The sequence below is a fragment of the Motacilla alba genome, chromosome 11 (genome assembly GCF_015832195.1).
Source record: "Motacilla alba alba isolate MOTALB_02 chromosome 11, Motacilla_alba_V1.0_pri, whole genome shotgun sequence".
Taxonomy (NCBI): Eukaryota; Metazoa; Chordata; class Aves; order Passeriformes; family Motacillidae; genus Motacilla; species Motacilla alba.
Window position 1 is genome coordinate 10,096,502 of NC_052026.1, and position 24,372 is coordinate 10,120,873.

The 24,372-nt window shown below is 41.0% G+C and overlaps 1 protein-coding gene across 5 annotated transcripts in view; it reads left to right on the forward strand.

The window, feature by feature from the left end:
- Positions 1–7,287: 7,287 nt before the first annotated feature.
- CHD9 (chromodomain helicase DNA binding protein 9) overlaps positions 7,288–24,372 on the forward strand; it is an 85,411-nt gene continuing 68,326 nt past the window's right edge. For 3 of the 5 annotated variants that reach the window (XM_038147702.1, XM_038147706.1, XM_038147705.1), the window contains exons 1-4: positions 7,288–7,511; positions 14,717–14,794; positions 16,505–16,593; positions 20,882–22,484. In XM_038147702.1, the coding sequence (XP_038003630.1) occupies positions 21,048–22,484 (1,437 nt within the window). In that variant the 5' untranslated portion in view covers positions 7,288–7,511; positions 14,717–14,794; positions 16,505–16,593; positions 20,882–21,047. Of the gene's footprint in view, positions 7,512–7,661; positions 7,680–14,716; positions 14,795–16,504; positions 16,594–20,881; positions 22,485–24,372 lie in introns of those variants that run through there. The other 2 variants (XM_038147703.1, XM_038147704.1) reach the window with 2 other exon arrangements.

A 24,372-nucleotide genomic window follows, 5' to 3' on the forward strand; every position in this document is an offset into this window, starting at 1 on the left:
TGCTGCAGTAATCAAGTGCTCAGCTAAACCATTTACAGAACTCAGTAACATCAGTTACTCCACCATACCTCAGAAACTCACAAGACAACCTTTTACACAAGTTCTATGGTACTATCAAGTCTACAGTAACAAATTTCTTTTACACAAGTGCTGAACTGCAATCTTTCATCTACACGTATTCAGTTAAAAGCAAAGAGAAGAAAGTTCACTTTAGAAATCATTGGTATTACTGACACCAAAAAAAAAATTTCTTTTCAAATTTGCCAGGTGAATTTTAGTCTCAGTTAACAGTAGAGAATTATAAAATAATTGAACTCATGAACTCGTTTCCAGTTTCATGACTACCTGGCTATTACCTCAGGAAATCTGAGGTTTACTTATTGAAGCCAACACTAACAAAAGACTGAATCATGGGTTTATAGTTTCACCACAAATTTTGTAAAGCAACAAATCATAACACGTGTTTTTCATCAAAGACTCAACTTGTGAGCTTAGCATATTGCATTATTTAGATTTATAAAACAAATTTATCAATATGTTCAAGACACCACAGGAGATACCAGATTCCTAGAATGGGTTCAGATATTAGAAAACAAGCTTCAGGAAAGCACATCCCTGCCAGTCTTGTCTAGATCTGAGTGGCAGCCTTGTCATCCAGCATGTCATCTGACCCTACCCCATATTCTTGTCACCTGCAAATCTCCCTAAGCAGCTAATAAAGCTGTTTAACAGAACTAGTCTCAGAATGGATCCCTGGGGTATTTTTGCTGTTACCAGCAGAGTGTTATAAACTCTCTCATGCCTGTTCATCCAGTTTTCCATTTATCTGATTACTTTCCCATTCAGAGCATGAAATCCTAACTTGGACATGTGAATACGACAGGACATGTGATGAAAAACTTTACAAAAGCTGGGATAAGCGACATACACTGCTGTCCTGTTTTCCACAAAGGTAATTTTACCACAGAAGAACATTTCACATCCTGAAACTAGCTCTTTCATACAAAATAAAAGCATCTTTCATTTTACAGGCAGTTAAAAATGCAGCTTTAAAATAAAATTAACGTTTCAGCAACTTCAGAACAAATCCGAGTCACTAGGAAGGACCACAGGAGGGCAGCAGGACCTTTCTGCACGGAGGAACGAGTGGGTTGGGCACACCAGGCACAGTCATTGCTCGGCCGTGCCCTGCCTCCCTGCCACACACAAGTACTGAATTAAAACGTAACGTTTTAGGGATTTATTTCACATGCTGCTCACAACTGATATATAGATACATACGCATACCCACTTTACATAAGACAGTGTTTCCAGCACAATTTTCACAGGTGCTTAAATGAACTCTAATAACCAAGGGAGATTATGTTTTCCCTCAAGTTTAAAGGATTCCAATGTTGCCTAGTTTTACAGCTAGCTATGGACTGACTGAAAGCAGTCCCCAAGCTACAACCTCAAAAAGTTTAGTAGATCTGCAGGGACAAGCCCTCAAAGTCTATTGTTTATAGTTGACAATTACTCTCAACTATCTAAATAGTTTTGCCTTTAGGAGGATTCTCTCCCTACTACAGTACAAGAAAAAAACAACTGACAAATCTATAACTTACCTCTATTTTGTACTATTTTCAGACTACCTGAAGAGTTTTCAAACCTCTTTTTTGTCGCAGATGAGATGGCCACAACGCACAGAGGATTAGCATACAACTTCAGAAAGCTTCAACCCATGCAGAGCGACACCACACCACTTCCAAAGCTTGCAGGCATCTGCCCGGCTTTCTCTTCAGCCCAAGCTTTTATACCCTCATGTTAATGCATTGCACCTGTGCGCCCTCTGCTCCCTTTGGTGATTAGTCAGTGCACCTGGGCACTCAATGGCTCATTGCTGTCACCTGCTTCTCACAGCTGTAGCCCATTGGGGATCAGGCTGGGCCAGCCCCACTCCCAATTACCACGAGCTGAGTACCTACACCGTTCAACTATTCTGAAGTGTTGTGTGATCTTGTATTTAGGATTGGGTAATACATCGATTTTTGCCCATTCTTTATCAAACTTTTACTAGAGGCTTTTGTATGGAAAATCACACTATGAAAAGCCAGTGTCCACAAAGGAGACAGAGGACTCCTGCATCTTTATTCGAATAAAGGGAGAGAGTCCACTGGGGCACACGCGTGCACGGATTTTTCTCTCTCAATGTTTCAGAGGACACACCCACCTTTTACCCTAAACTCCTGGCCACATGGTGCTCTCTTCCTTTACCCATTGGCTGAGGCACTTGGAAACGGTACAGGCTTCCCAAACCGCCTACCCCTTATTCCCCGCCTCGAACCTGTCATTTTACATTAAAGTTCAGAAGCTCAGGCTTGTGCAGACCCAGCTTGTCTGTTTCAGGAGCCTGGCTGGCTGGGCTCTGAAACGAACCTGCTGCTTGAAGTTAGCAGAGACGAAGTGAACAGATGTGAACACCCATACCTGCACCCATCAAACTGCTTGTAAACACATCAGCACGCATCTTCCCTCTCACAGACTGCAGAAACAGCAAAAAAAGCACATTTCTACAGCTATAATTGATGTCTTTCTCTCCTGAAAACTCCTCTACTGAAACCACTCCACAGAAAACTGCAAGGAGGCCTCAGTGCTGCCTCATGGAGACCAGAGAGAAATGAGCTGCACGTGGTCATCAAAACCGTCAGCTGGGCTTAATTGGCTATTTTCTTGCTAACACAAGAGTCTAGAGGAGGTCCTGTATCACCCTTCTTCTTCTAATGTGATCTTTACAGACTACACTTTAAACCCCAACTCACAAATCTTAGCGTGCCTAGATACACAAACTGACCTCAGCCTATCAAGATACAAACTTCTGTTCTTTCTAAAGACAATGCAGAAAACCTTTACTAAAAGTTTTAGCACTCCTGGCAGTGCTAAAATTGGGCGCTGCCAAGAGTTACCCTAAAAATATGCTTTATAAGTTTCTTAATGAAAAATATGGTGCAGTAGAAAAATAACATTCCAGTAAGCTCAGTTTTAAAATGTTGTCCTTTCATGCCTCCTATTTTGTGACAGATTTCAGTACTATCACTAGGGTTTCGTCAATTAACAATGTACTTGTGGCTGTCACTGTGGTAGGCAGACTCAGATGTAGGTGTTTCCTCAAACAGCAATGAAAATAGTTTCAGAAACCAGCATTTTGATGCCTTAACTGCAGGTTTACTCAATTTACATAACTAGTATCCAGCTGCCAGGTAAACTTTTAGGACATAGTAAACGTAGAACATTCTAGCTGCTTTCCATTTTATAAAACAGATTATTTGCATATTTAATTAGCAACCAGATCTTTATTTGTAGTTATCACTTTATGAAAGGTTTATATGCAGAATTCCAGCTTCTCTTTCTGATCCATATATCCTTGGATGCAATTGTTCTCAAGCACTGTGAAAGAATTAAATTTTGTCCTAATCTAAAAAGATTTATAATGATATCCTGGTTTACATCTGCCTCTGCTAGGACATGAGAGAAACCATCTGCTTCTGGGTACTTCCTTTGCATCTGCAGAGTTTCAGATGTGCAGGTGCACAGCATAGCTGCTCCCTGCAGGAGTTCCAGTGTTCATTCCAGCTCACACAAACCCACAAACTGCCACATGACAGCACAACGAAACGAGCAGACCTCCCTATTTGAACCTTATGGGAACATGTGACTTTGAATATATTCACAGGCAAAATGTGAGCAGAGCCCCTCACCTTGCAGAGTTGTTAACAGCTCCAGAAGCCACCTGGAGAAAGTGTTGTGTTCCCTGTTCATGCTGCAGGTTGCAGAGGCACACACTGAGCAGCTGAACATCTCAGCAAGGGCTTGTTTTGTGTGGCACTGCAGGTCTTCAGCTACATCCCAGATCCTGACCAGGCTTTTAGAGCACATCAGCAAAGACAGGGAGAGCTGCTCCAACACAGCGATCTGTGCACTCACTACTCCCTGCTTTCCCAAGTCACACAGGGCGGCTACTGGAGAAGGATCAAAGCAGTCACTGTGGCAACAGAGGAATCTCAGCAGCACAGACAGTTAAAGGAGAACTTGATTGCTCTCTCCAGCTAGCTGAAGGTTGTAGTCAGGTGGGGGGAGGTTTCTTCTCCTCACTAACAAGTGATAGGACAAGAGGAAATGGCCTCAAGTTGTGCCAGAGAAGGTTTATATCGGAGAAAAGGAAGAGTTTGTTAACCAAGAGTGTTGCAAAGGATTAGAACAGACTGCCCAAGGAAGTGGTGGAGTTATCATTCCTGGAGAGATTTAAGACATGCACATGTGGCACTGAGGAACATGGGCTGGGGGCTTGCCAGTGCTGGGGGAATGGTTGGACTTGATGTTAGAGTTCATTTCCTACCTAAATGATTCAATGGGTCATTTAAGCCCTGACCTCAACACCTCTGCAGCAACTTCCATGGAAAACCAAAGTACAGCAAAGTACAGCAACTGATTTCCTCTGTTAGAGTCTTCTTCCTAAATTTTATTCCATGCTTACAGAAGAATAAAGGATGAGTGTCCTTGTTTTGAGTACAGAGGACTTCTCCCTCTATAGGCTACAATGGGTTACAAGACACACGTGGTAAATTCTAAGGCAGAATAAATCACTATAGTTCTGTGGGAACTAAGAAAATTAAAAAATGCACATGCTCTAAATCTGTGGTACATGAGACATCTGAAGAAATGTATTAAAAAAAAAAAAAAAAGAGTGGAGGGGCAAAGTATTCTTTCACTCTTACCAAACCTAACATTTCAAAAGAGTGACCAATACACTATGATCAAGACAACGTAAATTCTGCTGAGAAAATAAAGATACCATAAAACGTATAAAACCTGATAAAGTTATGATTGCTTGAAACAACAGTAGGACTTCAGGGTGATGATGTAAAATATCAGAAGTTTTGATGGGGAAATAAAAATTAACACTGTCTAAAAGCCATCTCTGAAACTGACAAGACACAGACACGTTTAAGAAAATGAAGCCTAAAACAAAAATCACCATTTAATTCTGTATATTTATATAACCTATTTGTTTTCTAAATTCTGAAAGGATACATCCAAACACTAAGTGCTCGTGAGTTTCAATGTCCTTTTGAGCAGGAGAATAACCAGTCACATGATCCTATTTTTGGTCATTCATGTGATTTATGATTCTAAGCTTGTGCTCTCAACGTATGACACTGCCATTCACACTATCCAGAGCTGAGAGCCCTTCACAGTGTTACCAGTGTTCACTGGTGTCGATAGCTTTATTAAGGAAGTACTACCACTGGCTGGCTGATTCTAATAAAAGGGTGAAGGCCAACTTTTTTCCATTGAAGTACGTGCTTATTTCTTTACAGGGGCTAGAGGACCAGAGAAAGAAAGGTTTTGATTTAGAAGCCATTAGAATTAAAAAAAAACCACAACCAAACAAAACCACAACAGCTATATTTATTTTTAAATTTGTTTTTCAATTGCTAATGAGAGAAAGGAAAATTAGAAAGAAAAAGTCCATAGGGCTGGCTAAAAGAAACAGTAATCACAGAAAGTTTAGTACAAACATTAACAATAGTCTTCTGAATAGTCTGAGAGGAAGACTGGATTTTTTGTGATGAAGGAATTGAGAGATAGGAAAAAAGATACAGGTACTGTAAAGCTAAAACATTGAAGTAGCTTGCTTAAAGGCTTGTCTTCTAAACTAAGGCTGAGTAAGACCCAACCTTATGTTCTACTTCTTAGATTCTACTTAGAATCTCAGTAGAAAAACTATTTAGAAATTCTGTAATTAATGAATTATAATATATAACTAAGCATATGAGATACACAACAAATCTGATACTTCATATAAGGACAAAATTTGCCTTAAATAATATCTTAACCATAGAAGCAACAGGTAGGAGAGAATCAGAAGTACATCCTTCATTCCCTGCTAGCAAGGAATGGAAGACTTAGGGTGAGATTTCTGACTGCCCCTGTGCCTGTAGTCCTCACAGGCACAATATCCAAGTGTATGTAACTCTGACTGGGAATTTTCCCATATTCCTGGAATTCTTAATTTAGTCTTTAGGTCAACTCAGAAGAGTTATGCAACTGTTCACCTAAAGCGTTTTTTGTTTTTTTTTTACTTGTTTTTTTTCCTCTACTTATTTGCTACAGTACATAAAGCTGTAGGCAAGACCCAAAAAGGTTTCTCACTTCAGCTGTGCTAGAAACTCCCTCCTCAAGCTTTTTGCTCTGCTGTCCTGCTATGGGGAAACGACTCCTGTAACAGCTTTGTAGCTTGACAGTTCAAAAAGAAAAGTTATTTCAGATAACACTGAAGTGTCTTTGGCAATGATTACTTCTAAGCTTTGATTTTGAAATCAATACTTGTGTTTTAACATACTTCATATTAATAAATTTGAAAAAATATTATGTAAAAGAAAACTCTTATTGTTACTTTGTTGGAATGTATGTGCCCTGTTAGCGTGTTCAAAAAATGTATTCCAAAGAGGCTTGATACGTGTACCTGAGGCTACACTCGTCCCGCCTGGCATGCACCTCTGCCTTTACAGGCGGGAATTCCCCTTGCTCTCCCTGCAAGCCCTCGGCTTTCAATGGAAGACCTGGTGATGCCACCGCTGGGTCAGAGGAACTGAGCTGCCAGCCCACGGGCTCTGCCTGGAGAGAGGGAGGGAGAGAGAGCCTTGGCTAGCGAGCACCATCCCCAGAGCCGGTGTCAAACGCGCCCCCGTGATTTCCTCGAGCGAAGGCGGCATTCCCGCTGCTGGGCGCGCTCCCACGGAGGCACGGCCGGGGCGCCCAGAGCGGCTGCGTGAGCGCCTCGCCAAAACGCGCCGGAGCGCCAAGTTTCCCTTTCCCAGGGAAAATCCCCGCTCCCCCCGCCCCCCGCCGCCGCCCGCGGCCTGCCCCGCACCCCGGCCCGGCCTCCGCCGGAGCCTCCGGAGTAACCGCGCCCGGGATTGGCTTCTCCCGGCGCAGGGGCCATATTGGATGCGCCCAGCCCGCCTCACGCTCCGCTTCATCGGCTCCGCGCCGCCCGCCCCCGTCTCGCCAGGGCTGCCCCTCCCGCGGGGGCTGCGGCGGGAGGGCGAAGGTGTCTCGGGAAGGAAACTCGCACGCTCCCGGGTCCCCTCTCCGCCCCCCGCGCATCCCCGCCCCGCGCACGCCCCTTCCCGCGCCCCGTCCCCGCTCCGCCCGCCTCTTCCTCCCCTCACGCCGCTCCCTCCCGAGCCGAGCCGCCGTGTCAGCGCGCGGCGGCGGCCCCCGCGCGGGCGGCCAATCAGCGCGGGGGGTGACAAATATGCAAATGCGCCCCCCAGCCCGTCCCCGCGGGTTCGCTGGGGCCGCTGGGGTCGCGGCGCGGAGCGAGTGAAACTTCGCCCCCCGCGCTGCTCCCCCCCCGCGCGGGGCCCCTCCCGCGCAGCGCCCGCGGGGAGGAGCGGGGAGAGGCGCGGGGACAGCGCCGAGCGCCGCCCGCGCCGCCCGCACCGCCCGCCGGCCTGCGACACCGCACGGTGAGTGCCGCCCTCGCCCGCCGGCTCCCGGGGGGGGGACACGGGGGGAATCCCCGCGGGGGGGAGGGGAAGCCGTCGCGGCCGCCCCGGCGCGGAGCTGTCACAGGCGTGGGGCATCGCCGCCTCCTGCCGGGCAGCGGCGGCGGCTCCGTAATGGCGAACCGGGCGGTGAGTACGTGCGGAGGGACGGGCAGGCCACGCTCCAGGTGCCGGAGACACCGGGCGGCCCCGCCGGCCCTGCCCGCCCCTGCTGCCGCCGGAGTCGGCGCGACGCGGCCTGCTCGGCACCCGGGCTCTCCCCGCCGCCGCCCCCGCCCCCGCCCGCTTCCGCCCCTCGCCGACACCGCCGGGCGCGGGGCTCCGCGCCGGCCCCTCGCACCTCGCCGGCGGAGGTGGGAGGAGGAAGGGGGGCGGCGGCGAGGCGAGGCTTTTCCCGGGGGCGGCGCGGGTGGAGCGGGCAGGATGGAGACGGCGGGGGCGCCCAGGGATGCGGGCCCCGCCGCCCGCGGCACCGCCACGGCACCCAGGGGTGGCCGGGGGTGGGGGCGAAGTTTGAGGGGAGGAATTGGGCCTTCCCGGGGTCTCAGGGCGGGGGAGAGCCTGAACGTCCTGCCCTCTTACAGGTAAGAAGATGGCAGGGTGAAGGGAAGAGGGCTGGTCTCCTTAGGGAAGTCAGAGGAAAAGGCTGCATGTCCCTCTTCCCCACCGAGGAGGTGGCAGTGGCAGAAAAGGGTTGGGTGGATGAAGGTAGGGAAGGCAAAAATATCCCCGGCCACCTTCTGTCGTTGAGGAAGGGAGTGCGAGGTAGGGAAGGGATGCAGAGCCTCCCAGGAAGAACAGTGGGCATGGCAGACCTGGCTTCTCATCACATAAGAGAATAGGGGTGGGTAGAGGGAGGAATTAAAATAATTTCCCAGGGCAAGAGAAGCAGTAAGAAAAAGAGGAGCTGCGTTTGACAGCCCCCTGGCTTGGATTGACCACAGCGTGATCCGTGCGAGCAAGGGAAAGGAAGGTGACAGGGGAGGGCTGACAGCGGGTGAGGTGTGTCCGGGAGAGATGGAGATGGGCATGCAGTCTGCTGTCCTTCTGGGCTGTGAGATTTCTGGGCTGAGGAGAGCTGGTGGTGCATGGCCACAGGTTCCCGCTGCATGGGTGGAGACTTAAAAGGGGATTTGGCTTTCAAAGTGCAGGGTTAGAATTTATAGAGTGGCGATTTCCAGGAAGGGGCTGCAAGCTGACCTCCTCCGGGGATGACAAGGAGAGGGTTTTGAGGCCAGCTCGGTACTGTTGGTAGTTGGCACTGGGTGGATGGGTGGCATGCATCTTTATTCCAGTGAAGTGGAGAAATTGTCACATTTCCCACTGAGGCTTAACACACTGAAAGGTTAAAACGTCTTCATTTCTTCTTTACACACAAATTTTTGTGAACAGGGATAAAAACCAGCTGGAAAGGATCCTGAATTCTCTCATTTTGGCTGGATGGCTTTGACAACAAGCTTGGTGCACACACTTTCAGTTTGTAGGAAGTGGTTTGCTCTCCCTCACTGTTGTATCCTAAGTGCCTTGAATCTTTAGCAGCTGAGCACTTCCTTCAGTTATGAAAGCCATTTGACTTCATCAGTGTGAGAAAATACAGCTCGGTCTCCCTCCATTATGTTGAAGAGATCTGGACCCTTCAGTGTTACAATCCCTGCTCATGAGGGACAAAGTAACAATTTGTGTGACAGGATAGGGTTTCTAGTTCTCTTGTGTATTTTTTGAGACTTTTAAGAAGTAGCCTTAAAAAGTAACTCTCCTCTCTCAGGAGAACTAAGCTCCTCCTGAAAGCTCACTGCAACTGTTTTTAAACCTGGATCATTCGACACCATCAAGTTCCCAGTTGGCAGGTGTGAGGTAAAAATAATTATTTCACCTTGTTTTACATGTAATCATTTGTGTGCAGTCGTACATGTGTTTATAATTCAAGGCAGAATATTAACATATTTTATAATATATTAAAATATATTTTGCTTTTTTTTGAGCAAAATCTGAATTTTTATCCTGTCTCTGAATTCTAGTTTTTTGTTGCACAGGTCAATTTTTTGTTAGTTTCACAAAGTAAATATTTTTAAATCAATAATTATTCCTATCTTAGACTTTGTGAAATGTTAAAGAAAGAGTAGAAATTAATAGCTTTTCGGTTTACTGGTTTCTAGACGGCCTCAACACCTTATACCTGTAACTAATAATGACTTTTTCATTCTTCCCACATCTGTCAGATGAGGCTTCCAACGTGCCATGGACTTCAATGCCCAGATTGTGTAAACCAAAGAGCAAAATTTAATAGACATGTTTTTGAATGTTAACTAATTCAGGGATCAGCCAGGCCCTTTGCCCATAACTCACAGGCTCATGGAGCAGTTGGTGGGAAGCAAGGTAGGATGTGAACTTCAGTTATCAACAGCTCTGTGGTTAAGGGCCATTGTGGACTCTCTTACCTTAAAGTAAATGTGAAGGAGCTTTTTTTCTTTCCCTGTTAGTGAGTAAGCTGCATCAATTTACTTTGCATTTATAAGATGACAAGGGCAGGCACCTAAGGAGTTACAGCGCATCTGTGCTGGTTTACTTTGTGCTAACTTGCTTATTTGTATTTAACCAAATTGTTCTATTTATACAACTTTATGCTGCTTTTCATGGTGAAACCATACCAATTCATGCCACTCAGAGTAAGGTTATCATTTTTACTGTAAAAAAGTGGAACTTGAAGTTTAAGAGTTCTTCAGAAATTTTGAGGAGTCTCAGCACATTCTCATTTCTCATGAGCTGCTTGTGCTAGATGCTCCTGAAGATTAATCCAAGAATTCAGTTATGCTAAAATGTTGATGAAAGTGAAGAGTGGTTTATAAAAAGTACTCTTAGTGGTGCTCTCTAAAAGATGTATGACATGAACCACTACTGAGAGACTACAGAGACCCCAAACCAGACAATTTTAATTTGTTTGCTTTTATGAGTGAGATAAGTTAATGATGCAGGCAGATTAAACTCAAAAGATTTAAACCTGCTGCTTTAAAATTGCCTGTTTTGAAACCCATGAAGTAAGGTATATTTGTTCTCACTTGGTTTATAGGTTAGTTTTAAGTGTTTTTTTAATGTATCTTACAATAAAAATATTCCCTATATTTATGGTATACGTATCCTTCAGACACTTTAAAAGTACAAGTAAGCTGGACAATTATATATTTTATGGGTTCAGATTCCTTACAGTGCATTTTTTTTCCTCTGTCTCAGTCTTGTAGAAAGAAGTGCCCAAAGTGCATCTTTTTGATAATTTTCATGCAATTTAGGATAAACTCACATGGCATATCCTATTCATCACTGAATAGGATGAATGGGAATTCATTCTCTTTGTTTCCACCATTATATGAACTGAATTCTTGGTAATGCTTGTTACTTGTGTTTATAAATCATCCAGCTGAAACATTTCTGTGTTTGACTGAAGTCTGGTAGCCCATCACATCCAGATTCTTTCCTAACCCTAATTTTGTCAATACTTTATAGTCTTCCATTGACCTATCCAGAGTTGTCCTTTTAATGGTCTTTGCTCTACCAAACCATGGAGCTATGAGCTTAATGAACACTTGGAAATCTCACACTTACTTGGGCTCCCATTCTATTTCCCAGTGCTCTTCCTGTAGTCAGAAGTGGAGCCTCGGGAACGTGGGGTATCTGAGTACATGGAATGGCTGAGGGAGAAACCAGCTGTTTATTTAGTCAAACCTTCAAGAATTGATAGTTAACATGATTATATTGTTGAAGTATTCTCTTTCTCCTTCAGCAAAAGAAATTGTCATGATAAGAAGTGATTATTTTGCTGATGAAAGAGCAACTGACAAGTATTTGCAGCTTCTGCTTTGGCTGAAGGAGCAGCAGGATTCCCATATTTAATCTGACCAGATTATAAATGTGAGAGTCAGCTGAACACACAACTTTCTTATTTACAGTAGTGCAAGGAGGAAAGATAGTTTCGAAGCAGTATTTTTTTCTACAAGTGTTACAGGAGAAAAGTGTAATGTGGTTTACAATGGCTATGTTTTTGAGTAACTGCAGTGTTAAAAACTTGCAGAAGACCAATTCTAAATATTTTTTAACAGTGTAGGTAATGAAGATTTATCTTGACTTCAGAAACACAAGGACCTTAGGAGTACTTTTAAAATGTGTATGTAACAGAATTCAGATGTATACTCTGCTACCTCTTAGAGTGAGCTCTAGTGATGAAGTAAAGGCTACTTTTGGAAGCATCTTGGATCCAAGTTCCACTTGCAGTGCTGACTCTACATTACATTCACTTTCTAAGCTGCAAGAAAAATGTTACAAGGTAGGAAGCATTTTTTTAAAAGTCAAAATTCAGCAGAAATTCATTGGTAAGATATGGCATCTGTCAGTGAGCAGATGTGTTGAAATGTTCAACTTCATTCATGCACATTATCCAGGTGCTGCCAAATATTAATGTCTCTAGGCTGGCAGTGTACATGCATCTTTCTCTTCGTAAGTGATATATTTTTGTTTTAATCTTAAATCAAGAGTCAGAATTTGCAAGAAGATGGAAAAATGTTCCCATCCATTTTCTGGAGACAAATAGTAATTTTGACTTTGTTCTTTATCTGAGTCATATTAGAAAATGTAACTCTGCTTACCAAATTGTTTCCGTCTGCAGTGTTTTTTTGGGCACTTTTCCTTGTACCGCGTGAGCAGTATTGAAAGGTTTGTTCACTCTTTTATTCTGGTCACAAAAATTCAGGAATTCCTCCAAAATCTGTTCTGTAAATGGCTTTTGAAGAGAAATTGTTTTATTACATTTGATACTTAACACCCTAGTGAAGAAACTTTTAAGCTTCAGAAAGACTTCATTTGTGCAGTGCCATGAATATCCGATATGCCATGCCTATCTGATGTTCCATATGTCATCAGAAATCCGAGACTTCGGCACAATAAATTTGTGTTTTCAATTACCCTGTAGTAAAGCTTCTGTAGTTGTGGCTTCCACCTACATGAAAGACTTGAAATTGTGCTTATTTTTTTGTTTCCCAATGCCAATTTCTTTTAATGTCAAGTCTTCACAGCTGTCTGTACTCATCAGTCAGGACCCATAGGCATCTGTAAAACAGGCACAATCCTTTGCATTGTTCTAGTTGGTACTTCCAGGTTATAAACTCGCAGTAGTTCACAAAGATGCTTATCAGGGTAGAACATGAGAATTACTGGAAGATATTGTATTATCAGATTGTGAATTGAAAGAGGGCTGTGCTCGGAAATCTTCTGTCTCTTATGTTTTGTAATGAAATCTTGGTTTAGGCCACATGCGAAAATAAAAGGTTTTTTTTCTGATTTTTAATGCAAATGTTTCTATAAATCTTAAAATGGCCTAAATGTTCCTGAGGAAAAATACTAGATTTCAGAAACATATTTTGTAGGTCTAATTTAAGGTGTAATGCTGAAATTGAGAACAAAACAATAGAAAGCCTGTAATGTTTGCATCTGAAATCTCAGCAGCACCAGAAGATTTTCTTTTTAAACTTAGAAGGAAGTTTGTGTATCTCTTGCTAGCGATCAGAAGCAAACTGCAAACTATAAATACATTACACTGAGTATGTTACTCTCTTTTGACAACTAAACTTCCAAAAGAGACATTTGTATTTTGTACAGGTACACTAAAAGGAAAAAAAGTTGGGTGTAGTGGAATTCAAACCTGAAGAACAAAACACGGGAAGTTTTTGTTATCGGTATTAGAAAGTGATTAGAAGGGAATCACTGAAGTCCTGAAATTTATGAAAATTTCCACAGGTACACTTCAGAGAAACAAAATTGTAATATTGTATGAGCAGTACTGGTTACTAATACGGATTCCTTCAGTAGTCTGGTGGCCAAACACACTAACTTCTTAACAGCTATTTTCATTAAAATAAACTGACTTGGAGATCAACTTTGTTCTTTGTAATAAGGTATCCCAAACTCCTGGCATCTTTCTATATTTCTATCAAGAGCAGCAGATTATTGTTGTCATTCTCTGTATTATTATTGTCCCTTTTTTGCATTTAATGTCCACAAGATACAAATGACAGAATAGACGGTATATGTACACATCTGCTGCTTTCATGAAAAGTGTAATGGGTTTGTTAAACAAACAAGAGGAAGGGTTAAAACTCAATTGGGAGACTATATGCTGAAGCAGCAGATCCACACCTACATGTTTTGTTCTGCAGGTGTGCTTTGAGGGCAATAACCTTTGGCAGAAAGGTGAAGAAGGTAGTTGAAAATAATAATGTCTTCAGCTGGTGCTGTTAAATTTTCTAAAGGTATTTGCCAAGACTGAAGAGATAAAAGCACACAAGGATGTTGTGCAAAACGAAACTGTTTTATTAAAATTTACATGATGTTTTAAAAAACAGAAATTTGTGTAGCTATTCTCAACTAATTGAAATGAGTTGTTTGTTTCCTGTTAGAAAATGTGTTTAAAAATCTGTGGTTTAGTGTCCAAAATAAGAATGACAGACTCACAGAATGGGGCAGGGTGGAAGGGACCGCAGTGGGTCACCGGGTCCAACCTCCCTGCTCAAGCAGAATTGCCCAGAGCACAGAGCACAGGGTTGTGTCCAGACAGTTCTGGAATGTCCCCAGTGAGGGAGACTCCACAGGCTCTGGCCAGGCTGTTCAGTGCTCGGGCCCTGCACAGCAAAGAACTCCGTGCTCGTGTCCAGGTGCAACTTCCTGGGCATCATTCCTGCCCCTTCCTCCTGTCCCATTGCTGGGCACCAGGAGCAGAGCCTGGTCCATCCTCTGACACCTCCTGCAGATATTTAGAGAAATAGCCAGAATACTGTTGTTTGTTTTTTTTTTTTTTTTTTAGTAAGAGTAATGCTTAACATTTAGTAAGAGTAATTTTTTTTAACATATCACACTTAACAGATAAATATATATGTATATATGTGTATTTAAAAGTTCACACGCAACATAGCTTATGTGAGAATCTGTGGAGATAGATCCCGTTTTGCAGCTTATGAAAGCTCTACATTCCTTTTTTGTGGATTTCTCTTTGGTACTTCATATAATCATTAGTGAATCTTCTGTTGTCAGAAGTATTTTTTGTATTTCACATTTAGAATAATGTACTGCAGACCTGGTGAATGTATATCTAGTTACATATGGCTTTTTCTTTCTTTTCAATGTAGGATTTTTCAAACTTTTAAGTATTCCAAAATTGTCTCCATATTGGAAGCTGTTCAAGCAAGTGGACACTGTTCTAAAGAGTAAGAAACATCTTTTTTTCTCTTTATTTTGAGGATTCAAGAACAATCCAGTTGAGGAAAGATACACAGCTGTTTTAGTGAAGAACTTAAGATAGCATTTGTCTTATATGGTAGTTACAGGTGAATTGGATTTCTTTTTTTACTGTTGAACTCTTACGGGTAGAATAAATTACTTGATTGCAAGTTTTCAATTTTTCTTTTTTCAAATATTAAATTGTTGAATGCCTCCATTCATTTGTGTATATATTGTAAAATCTTTATGCTTTATTTAGCCATCAAAAAACTTTTAAATAAGCAGAGACTGAGAACAACAACAACAACAAAAAAATAGATTGAAATGTTGCATAGGACCTGACAGTTAAATAGTTTCAAACTCCTTTCTAATTTCTGAATTGTACACGACAGGAGCTCTGTTTGTATGATGGGATTTCCAGTATAGAACAAGGGAACATCTGGAGCTAGTTTTCTGTCTGTTTTGATACAAAATTAATATCAGTTCACATAAATAGTAAACAAATAAAATGGTATTTTAGCATCTTTCCCCTAGGTATATGTTGGGTACATGCTTATCTCACATGAATTTTGGAAAAATACCTCTCTGCATGAAGTAGCTCTGTTATTGCAGAGCAGAGTCATTTTATTTAGCAACCTTGGTGAAAGTCTTGGGAAGTTACTGAATAATAGAAGGAGGATAAATGTAGCAATTTATGTACCAAATTAGTACCAGATATATTTTTTTTTCTGGAACGTTGCAGGATTTGGTAGCTGCTATAACCAATTTATATCTTCCACATACATTACAGCGTTGTTTCAAAGATGTAGGGAGAGGAAATAATTGTGTTAAAATCTGCTTCTCAATGCAGTATTATATGCTATGTTTTCTTTTAACAAAGTTTAGAGATTGATCTGCAGTAATAGTTCTGCTGAAGTGTTTTAGACTTTGATATCACAAGACTGTATTTAGGAAGAGGAATCTTCGTATTGGAATTGGAGGATGTTTGGTGCCTTGGACACAATAATCATATTTTTGAAATGGAAAAACACACTGGTGTAGAATATCAGTTCATATACAAACTTTCTGTCTGTCTTTCCATGTTAGAGGGTAGTTTTGTCTGCTTTGAGGCTTTTACACAGTGGCCCTAGAACCTCCCCACACACATTTTCCCTTAAATTTTGTAACGTTTTGAAGCCTCTTTCAGATTAAAAGAGAACCTCTTGAAACTGAGCTCCTCTACCTACTGTCAAGGCAAGGAACAGGATAAAACTGTCATGCAGGTATTCTCTCCCCAGAAGGCACTGTCAGTTCCCACTGAAGTCCACTGTCAGAGTGGAACAGCTCACTGCTGTTGAAAGACATGTACAGGGCTTCTCAGACTGACAGGTTTAAAACCTATCCTCAAAACCTTCCTTTTTGCTGTTGTTGGAGTACTTACATCCTGTCTCAAAGTTAGCCTACACTTTTTGGTATTGTGGCACAAAGTGCCCTTATCCTAAGGGGTTTGTAGACTTGGGTTATTTTTAGTGGTCCTACAAAATGAATATGTACCTGTTTACCAGACACTTACAAAAATCATAGCTACTAGTGATTGTGTATTCTGGTGTTCTTGGTTTTATGGTATCTAGTGAGTTTTTGAGTTTCAGGTATTGCATTTGAATGTACACTCCTGAAGTTGGTTATTGTGTGACTTGTTTGACATGCTTCATTTTCAGGTCTCTGATGATGAGGTATCCATCTGGATTTAAAACACAGCTCTGAGCTTTTCATTTCTTCATTAAAGAGATGTGTTCTATATTCATGGGTAAGAATATTTTTTATTTTGACTTGGGCCGTTTTCTTAATTATCTTGTAATATATTTTTAATTTAGAAGATTTCAGCAACTTTTGTCTTAAAGGTTTATCAGGAACTTTTACAGTGTAGGGTTCATTAGGTGCCTGTGCTAGCTCTTAATTTTGACCCAAGCTAATAACTAAACTTTGGAATTCATATGTCTAAAAATGAATGCTGTAATTAAATCACCAATTTGTATTATTACAGACAAAGAAACAGTGGTATATAGGTAAACAATTTATAAATTGGTCTGTGATTTGAGAGTCATTATCTGATATATATACAGTTCTAAGGGCTTTAACTGTGCATCTTGGCATACATCTTTGGAATTTTGAGTTTTGGAAAGAAAGTGATTCTAACTTGGAATGCAACCAAAGCAAAGGGTCTGAATTTTGTGCAATCAAAACAAGCAATAACACTTCTTTTCAATAATGTAAACCTTACTTTGTCTGAAAAAATTTTGTGGTACTACACACACCTGCACTTCAAAACAATAGGAAAAAAACCCCACAAAAGACTTTAGCTTTTGAAAAAAAATCGTATTTTCTATACTGGTATTTTTAATTTTTGTAGGTCTCTGAAGAAAACAGCTGAATTTAAGCTATGTTTACTTCATACATTACAGAATTCGTTATTATGCCTTCTCTCCATTTATTAAGCATGGCTTGCTGAAATATCATTTTGAGGCTTCATAAATTTACCTTCAGTTAAAAATTAATGTTAACATGGATCTTTTAATGAAGTATAGTAAGTAGCCTAAGCATTGCTGTGGGGCTTTTTATACAGAGTTCTGTGATATACTTTCTCTTTGGGCTGGTTTTGCTCTCCTCAGCTTAAGCAAAGCTGTTCTCATTAAGGAAAATCTGCCATTCACAGTGAAGGCAGACATGGTTGAGAATGGTAGAAATTTCCCTTCAGTTGCATTGGAAGATGGTTTTTCTTCCCAAGTAAAATGTCATTTGTGTTGTTTGCTGCTTGAAAATTCCATTAGCAAACTTAACAAATAAATAGCTATTGATGCCCTTTTTTTTTCTTATTTACATTTGTTATATTTATTTCCCAGAGTCTACTTGCATGAAAGGAGGAGAGGTGGGGGAAGGCAGTTTGTGCATGTCTGGGGAGTAGAGGAAGGGAAAGTGTTACATGGGGTGTTTGGTGCAAGCAGGATCAGTGTAGGTATGGCAACAGACTGCTGTGATTAGTCTGACAAGCACACACAAGCCAGTGTGCTCCAGTTCTTTGCTCTCACTTGGAGCTGGAACTGTAGCCATGGACTGGAACTCAGTTCTGAGAATTTGGTTTAAGCCTGTATGTTTCAAATCTTCATAATCTTCAAATTAAAATTCAAGGTACTTGAGTGATCTTTTGAATATTTAGCATGATGTCTGTGAACTCTGTAGCAGAAGGAGAATTCTAAACAAAACCAGTATGTTGAGGGTATGATTTTACTAAAGGGATGGCTCATTACTCAAAAATAGTTAGAAATGCATAATTAGAAATTCACAGAAATTAAAAGTAATTTAATCTAAAATAATGCATATGTATATATACAATTGGATGTATGAGTTTTTATTTGGGCTACACAACCAAGTTTTATCAGAATTTTAGTGATAACAATAAGAAAATGCATCTTTTCAATCCATATTTAGCTACAGATACCATGGCACTCCAGTACAGACAGTCCCTTCTGCTAGGGAATAAAAGACTTTATATCTACTAAATGTTCTTTTTTAGTCTTCCGTATTACTGGGATTTGAGGAAACTATGTCCCTCTGTGCCTTTTAAATTTAACATGTACATTGATCTTTAAATCTGTGATAGAATATCAATTATATTGGCACATCAGCAGGAAGTAACTTCGGTGTTATTTAATTAACTCAGCTTTTTGAACTTGGCCAAAGCTTTAGTTAAAATCTGACAAGTAATGATAGTGTAATTGTCTTTTAATATTGGGAAGGGAATGTCTTATTTCTAAATATTGTGCAGAAGTGATCAGTTTTTTGAGTGTCTGGGTTTTACCATGCACCTTTTTTGCTGCAGTATTCCATCAGCTAATAGATGGGCAAATCACAGCAAGCCACAAAGCTGTCATGCTGTTGCATGTTACATAGCATTTAGCAAATACAGAGAGTTCTTCAGTCTCTAGCAGACTTCTTGTTTGTTATGCCTGGTTGCATTGCTTCCCTAAAAAATCCCCAAAACTAAAGCCTTTGCAAGCATATAATGTAAAACTCTTTCCTAACTATGACTGTCCTTTTCCCATAGTCTGGATTTCTGTTATGTCATGCTTTTGTGACTTGTTTTAATTCCTTGTGGTTGTTAACTTGTCCCTACCTTCTCTCTGAGATGGCCTCTGTTATTTTTCTGAATAGCCATGATTTCTACTTCTTTTGAGAAAAAAAGGGCTACCAAAGTCACTGATTTCTCTTATCTTTAGTACTGTCACAGATCAGTCATGTGAAGCAGTGCTACCTCACGTATCAAAGTTTGAAAGTGTGGCTATCATGGTAATGTGCTTAAGCTCCACCTGATTTACGTGGTTATAACTAGAGTAGCTTGTGTTCTGTTGTCACTTCAGCAAAAACAGTCAAAAATGCCATGAAATAAATGAAATAAAACACATTAGAATCTTTTATTTTACTCCTTTTCCTGCTACCCCCACTTTGTTTTCAGAGTGAAATTTGCTATCTGTTCCCTTATGTTTTTGTTTGAGTTCAGGTTTTTTGATGTATTCTGTGAAATAGATCTTCTTTTCCTTTTCTTCTGGTATAAGACAGACATGAAGTTTCTTTGAAAACTATGGGTAAAAGTACTTCCCTGGTCAAAACCCAAACTCTCTTTGCAGCAGACTTGTATTCAGGCTATTGATAGTGGTATTCTTTCCTAAAGAAGTTTGTGTGGTTGGTTGGTGGGGTTATTCGGGTGGTTTTTTATCACTTCACAATCTCCATTTTACATAGAAGCTGTCTTCATAATAAATTTATGTTGGTCTAATTAGCTGTGAGAGGTTTCTCCTGTATCTAGCCTTCAGATTTCTCAGTTTGGAAATTCATCTGTGCTATCCAACTTGCTTGCATCCTTGAAGCAAAGCTGACATCTTCAGGTTATATTTCCTATTTATACGTCCCAAGATTTATTTGTGTTATAAAATCTTAGCATTTAAAAAGAAGAGTTCATATTTTTCGATCATTATTTCCTCTTTTGTTTTCCTTACACTGAAAAGGAAGTAGGAAAAATGAAGATGGAAAGTGTTTCTTGGTTTTTGAGCCAAGAAGTAAATTTCTGTGAGGCCAGCTCTGAGTGTGCTGCAGTAATTCCAGCTGTTCTGCAAGCCCTTCTGCATTTCCTTACTGTAAAGGGACATAGTCAGTAAAGCAGGAAGAGATTGTCTGGTGTATGTGACTTCTAATACAGGGCTCTTTTAGTCCTGTTGAGTAGTTCTAGACTTCTATAGCTAAGAGCATGTATACTAGTTAATGATTGTACATACTTGGTATCTATATTGCTAAAGATGGAAGGAATATCTCTTTTTTCCCCTCATTTTTCTAGTTAGCAAAAACTGATCAGGCTCAGTATGTAAACTTACTGATACAGGCTTCAAACTTGAGATTTTATGAGTAGTCCTTGATAGCCTGGAACATGACATTTTACCCATGGCTACCATAATTTCCATCTTTTTTTCCCCTCAGGTGGGGTTTATTGAATTACATTTGTTCTGTGTTTATGAGTCTGTTATGTCCTAAGTGTGATAAAATACCGTTTCTCAGGACCTTGCATAATGCAACTGAAATAGAAGAAACAAAGTATCCCAGTTTTTCCTAAAGAAATTAAGCCTTAACTTAAATATAGTTTATAAACTTCCAAGGTTTTTTGTTTAAGTATACAGAATTATTACATACATCTCACATATGTATGATTTCTTTGCTATAAACAAATTCTAATCCTGGAGCACTAAAACCCAATTCTGCTGCAATTTGATAGTTTTAATGAATGTGACCAAGGAGAATCTAAAACTCTGCTTTGAGTGAATAAAACAAATGAAACCATTACAAATAAAACATATTTTTATAAGGGGCAGAAATTATAAAACCTGCACAGGGCATCAAGTATAAGCAAAAATAACCTACTTGATTTTTGGTGTAGCTAAAGTTATGACCAAAGTATAAAATACCCTTAAAAGTGTTGGGAAGGGGAAGGATGAGGAGAGTGATTAAATGAAATTTTTCCTTTTCCCCCCCCCCCCACTCCTCTCCCTCAGGATGCTTTAACACCTGAAGACGGATGTTTCATCAGAAGCACTAATGGCTGTTGGCATGCCTTGGATAAGGTGGTGACCGCTGGATGTCATTTGTTTCTGTTCACTGTGGAGAGACAAAATTGACTCCATTTGGAGTTGAGAGCAAAAGCAGAACAGACCTCTCAAGATGACTGATCCTATGATGGATTTTTTTGATGATGCCAATCTTTTTAGTGAGACCTTAGAAGGTTTGTCAGATGATGCCTTTGTTCAACCTGGACCTGTTTCACTTGTTGATGAATTGAATTTGGGTGCAGAATTTGAACCTTTGCACATAGACTCACTGAACCATGTGCAAGATGCTCAAAATCAACAAAAGATGAGTGAGTTTGATCAGCTGAATCAGTATGATTCACTGAAGCTTCACTCAGTAAATCAGTCTTTTAATAGCTCAGCTGACAATGTCTTATCACCACACTCTCAATTCAATTGTTCACCAGTTCATCCGCAAAACCAGTCCAATGGGATGTTTCCAGATGTGGCTGATGGTAGTCCTATGTGGGGTCATCAAACTGCCACGACTGTTTCAAATCAAAATGGGTCCCCTTTTCACCAAGGACATTCTCAGTCTATGCAGCAAAACAAAAGCTTTGTAGCACACCATGACTTTGCCTTATTTCAGGCTAATGAACCGCAGCATCAGTGTGCCTCGCTACGGCCACAGCAGAGCAGGAACAACACGGGCCAGGATGCTCTGAGTCAGCCAAAAGACTTCATGGAAGTTAACGTGTCTACTTCCCTCAGAGTCAGTGTTAACCACCCACCTTCAGTTTCTAATCCATCGACTTCACAGCAGCCTCTGTCTGTTCAACAGTTTTCTCAAACTGCAAGTACTTCAATACATTTTTGTGGGAATCAAGAAGGAAATTTTGATGGACAATCCCCAACTATTACTCCATGTTCTGTCAGTAATAGTCAACAATTTTCATCTCCGTATTCCTACTCTAATAATCACATTTCTCCTACCAGCCTTCTTCAGCCTACAACAGCTCTTTCTACTAGCCAGCAGACACACTCTATCTCTGACTTCACTGGAAGCGATGCCTTTACATCTCAAACAGGGACCAAGCAAGAAACAACCGAGCACATGTTGAATCCTAACACAACTTTGAATTCAAGTACTTTTCAAATGTTGCATTCTGCGCATCCTCAGGGCAACTTTAGTAGTTCGAAACTCTCTCCTGTGAATATTAATTTTCCAGCTTCTACTGGTTCTGCTTCTCAAATAAGCCATTTCAGCGACCCTATTGAAAGCAACGGTTTTACATCTTTAGATGACAACTTACTTCATCAAGTGGAGAGTCACAGTGAACCATTCACAGGACTCGACCCGGATGACCTCTTGCAGGAAGACCTTCTGCCACAGTTCGATGACTCTGCGTTTGTTCAGGATAGCACAAGCCATGTTTTAGAGCATGACCTAGAACACCACATAAGCCCACATCAAGTGACACCGTCATCTGAACTCGTTCGGGCTCCGTCTCAAACTCAGATCCATCCTTGGCATTCTTCAGTTTCTAATCAGCACCTGCAAGGCAGAAGTCGTGCAACCTTACAAGGGCAGGTATGTAGGGATTTGGGGAGTGGGGGTTTGAACCATCTGATTTGGTTGGTGGGGTGAAATGAATAATAGTGACTGGTGCTTGAGTCAAAGCATGATAACTGAAGTCTCTGAGCTGTTAATTGACCCTGAAGAAGTCTAGTTAAGGAGGGGAAAAAACCTAACCAGTTGATGCAGACATTGCTTTCTCCTGTTGATTTCCTATCACTGCAGAAAGCAAGACTACATGATCTTATTATAAAATGGTGTTGCTCCTTCTGCTGCTTGTACTTCTAAAGTGCAACAGAGAAAATTTACTGGTTTCTGATTTCGATGCAAATATAATGACTTATTGTCTTGAAAATTACTTAGAGAAACATGTTTTTAAGACCTTTGGTAAGGTTTGTATGGCTGATTTCCTGCAAAAATTGTGGTTATGTTGTTGCTCTGTCCTTTGCTTTGTCTCTTTGTGCTCATGCTCATTGCCTAAAAATACACACTTATTATTCTTGATTTTCATGTTTTCAATAATAATAGAAAACATATAAAAAGCTGTGTGTATGTTGGATTTTGTTACTTTTGGCTAAACCAAAAAATTCAGCAGTTGTTTTAGTATAATGTGCCCATCTACTGCAAGTATTTGAGTCCTCCATGAGGAGGACAAGATGACATAAAAATAGTTTGCTATTTTTCAATCTGTGCATTTCAAAACAGATGCAACTCTGACAATCAAACAATTTACAGCAGACAGCTTTAACAAGGTTTAAGTAACTGTTACTTCTGTATTCTTGCTACCAGTATTCTCTCTACCTGAGAATATAGAATGTTGTCTTTCTGGGAAAAAAAAGTACGGGGAAGGCAAGAACCTTAACTACTGACTTTTGCTTCTCTTAGTTTGTAGGACACAAGCCTGTGAAGGAGACAATGCAGCATTTTTCTTCCCCCCTCCCCCCCCCCCCCCCATTAATTTTAGATTATTAGTGTAGAGATAAGGGCTTAACACGCTTAATCTTTGGTCTTGGTTCAGTAGATTGTTTCTCCACTACAACTTCTGCTTATGTTTATGGAGCATGTAATTGTCAATTCCTCCCAGTGAAACTTTTCCTGTAAACCGTGGGGTGATGTTAATGGAACATGGGTATCCAGCAGTGCAGTTCAGATGAGCTTGATTAACTGAATGATGCAGTAGATGCAATCTGTTGGTTTTGATAAACATTTCCTTTCTTTCCCCTTCCCTACCTAAAAAAAACAAAAGAGGGTGCACTCAAGTAGCCATTCTTGTCAGAGGTCTCTGTAAGCTGAAGACACAGGCTCCAGCAGCTGGCAGGGGAAGGTGATCCTGTTGGAGTGAGTGTGTGTGTGCAGTCCTGCCATGGGAGCAGCACCCCATTCCCTGCCAGGCAGCAGCTCGAGGGGCTGGGAACAGGGGTGTGCAGGCTTTTGGGCTCCCTGAGCATACTTCGGGTGAAAGGGAAATGGATTCCAGGAAAAGTGGGGGTGGTGAGAAACCCAGGGATTAGTATCATTTTTGAGGAGCGTGTGAGATATAAGCCAGGCGGTGAAAAGCAGGTCTAATAAAACTTCCTGGTGCTGTGAGTTTTGTGTTGTATTTGTCAGAACCTTTTCATACTTGCCTCGATCTCACTGACATCAGTTTTGCATTTTGCTTTGTATCAAGGAATAGAGGGAAAGTTCTGAGATCTGTGGAGAGCCTTTAAAGTTTAGGGGTTTGGTTTTGTTTTTATCATGGTGTGAAAACAAAACAACTTTGCAGTATTTGAAATTTTCATGCTTTTCCTCTTTGAAATGAAACCACCGGAAGCCAGATAGTTATAAAACTGCTTGGTTTGGTTTTTATTATTTTGGAGTATGTAATAAATTGTATAAATTGGATTCTGACCTTGAGTTTATT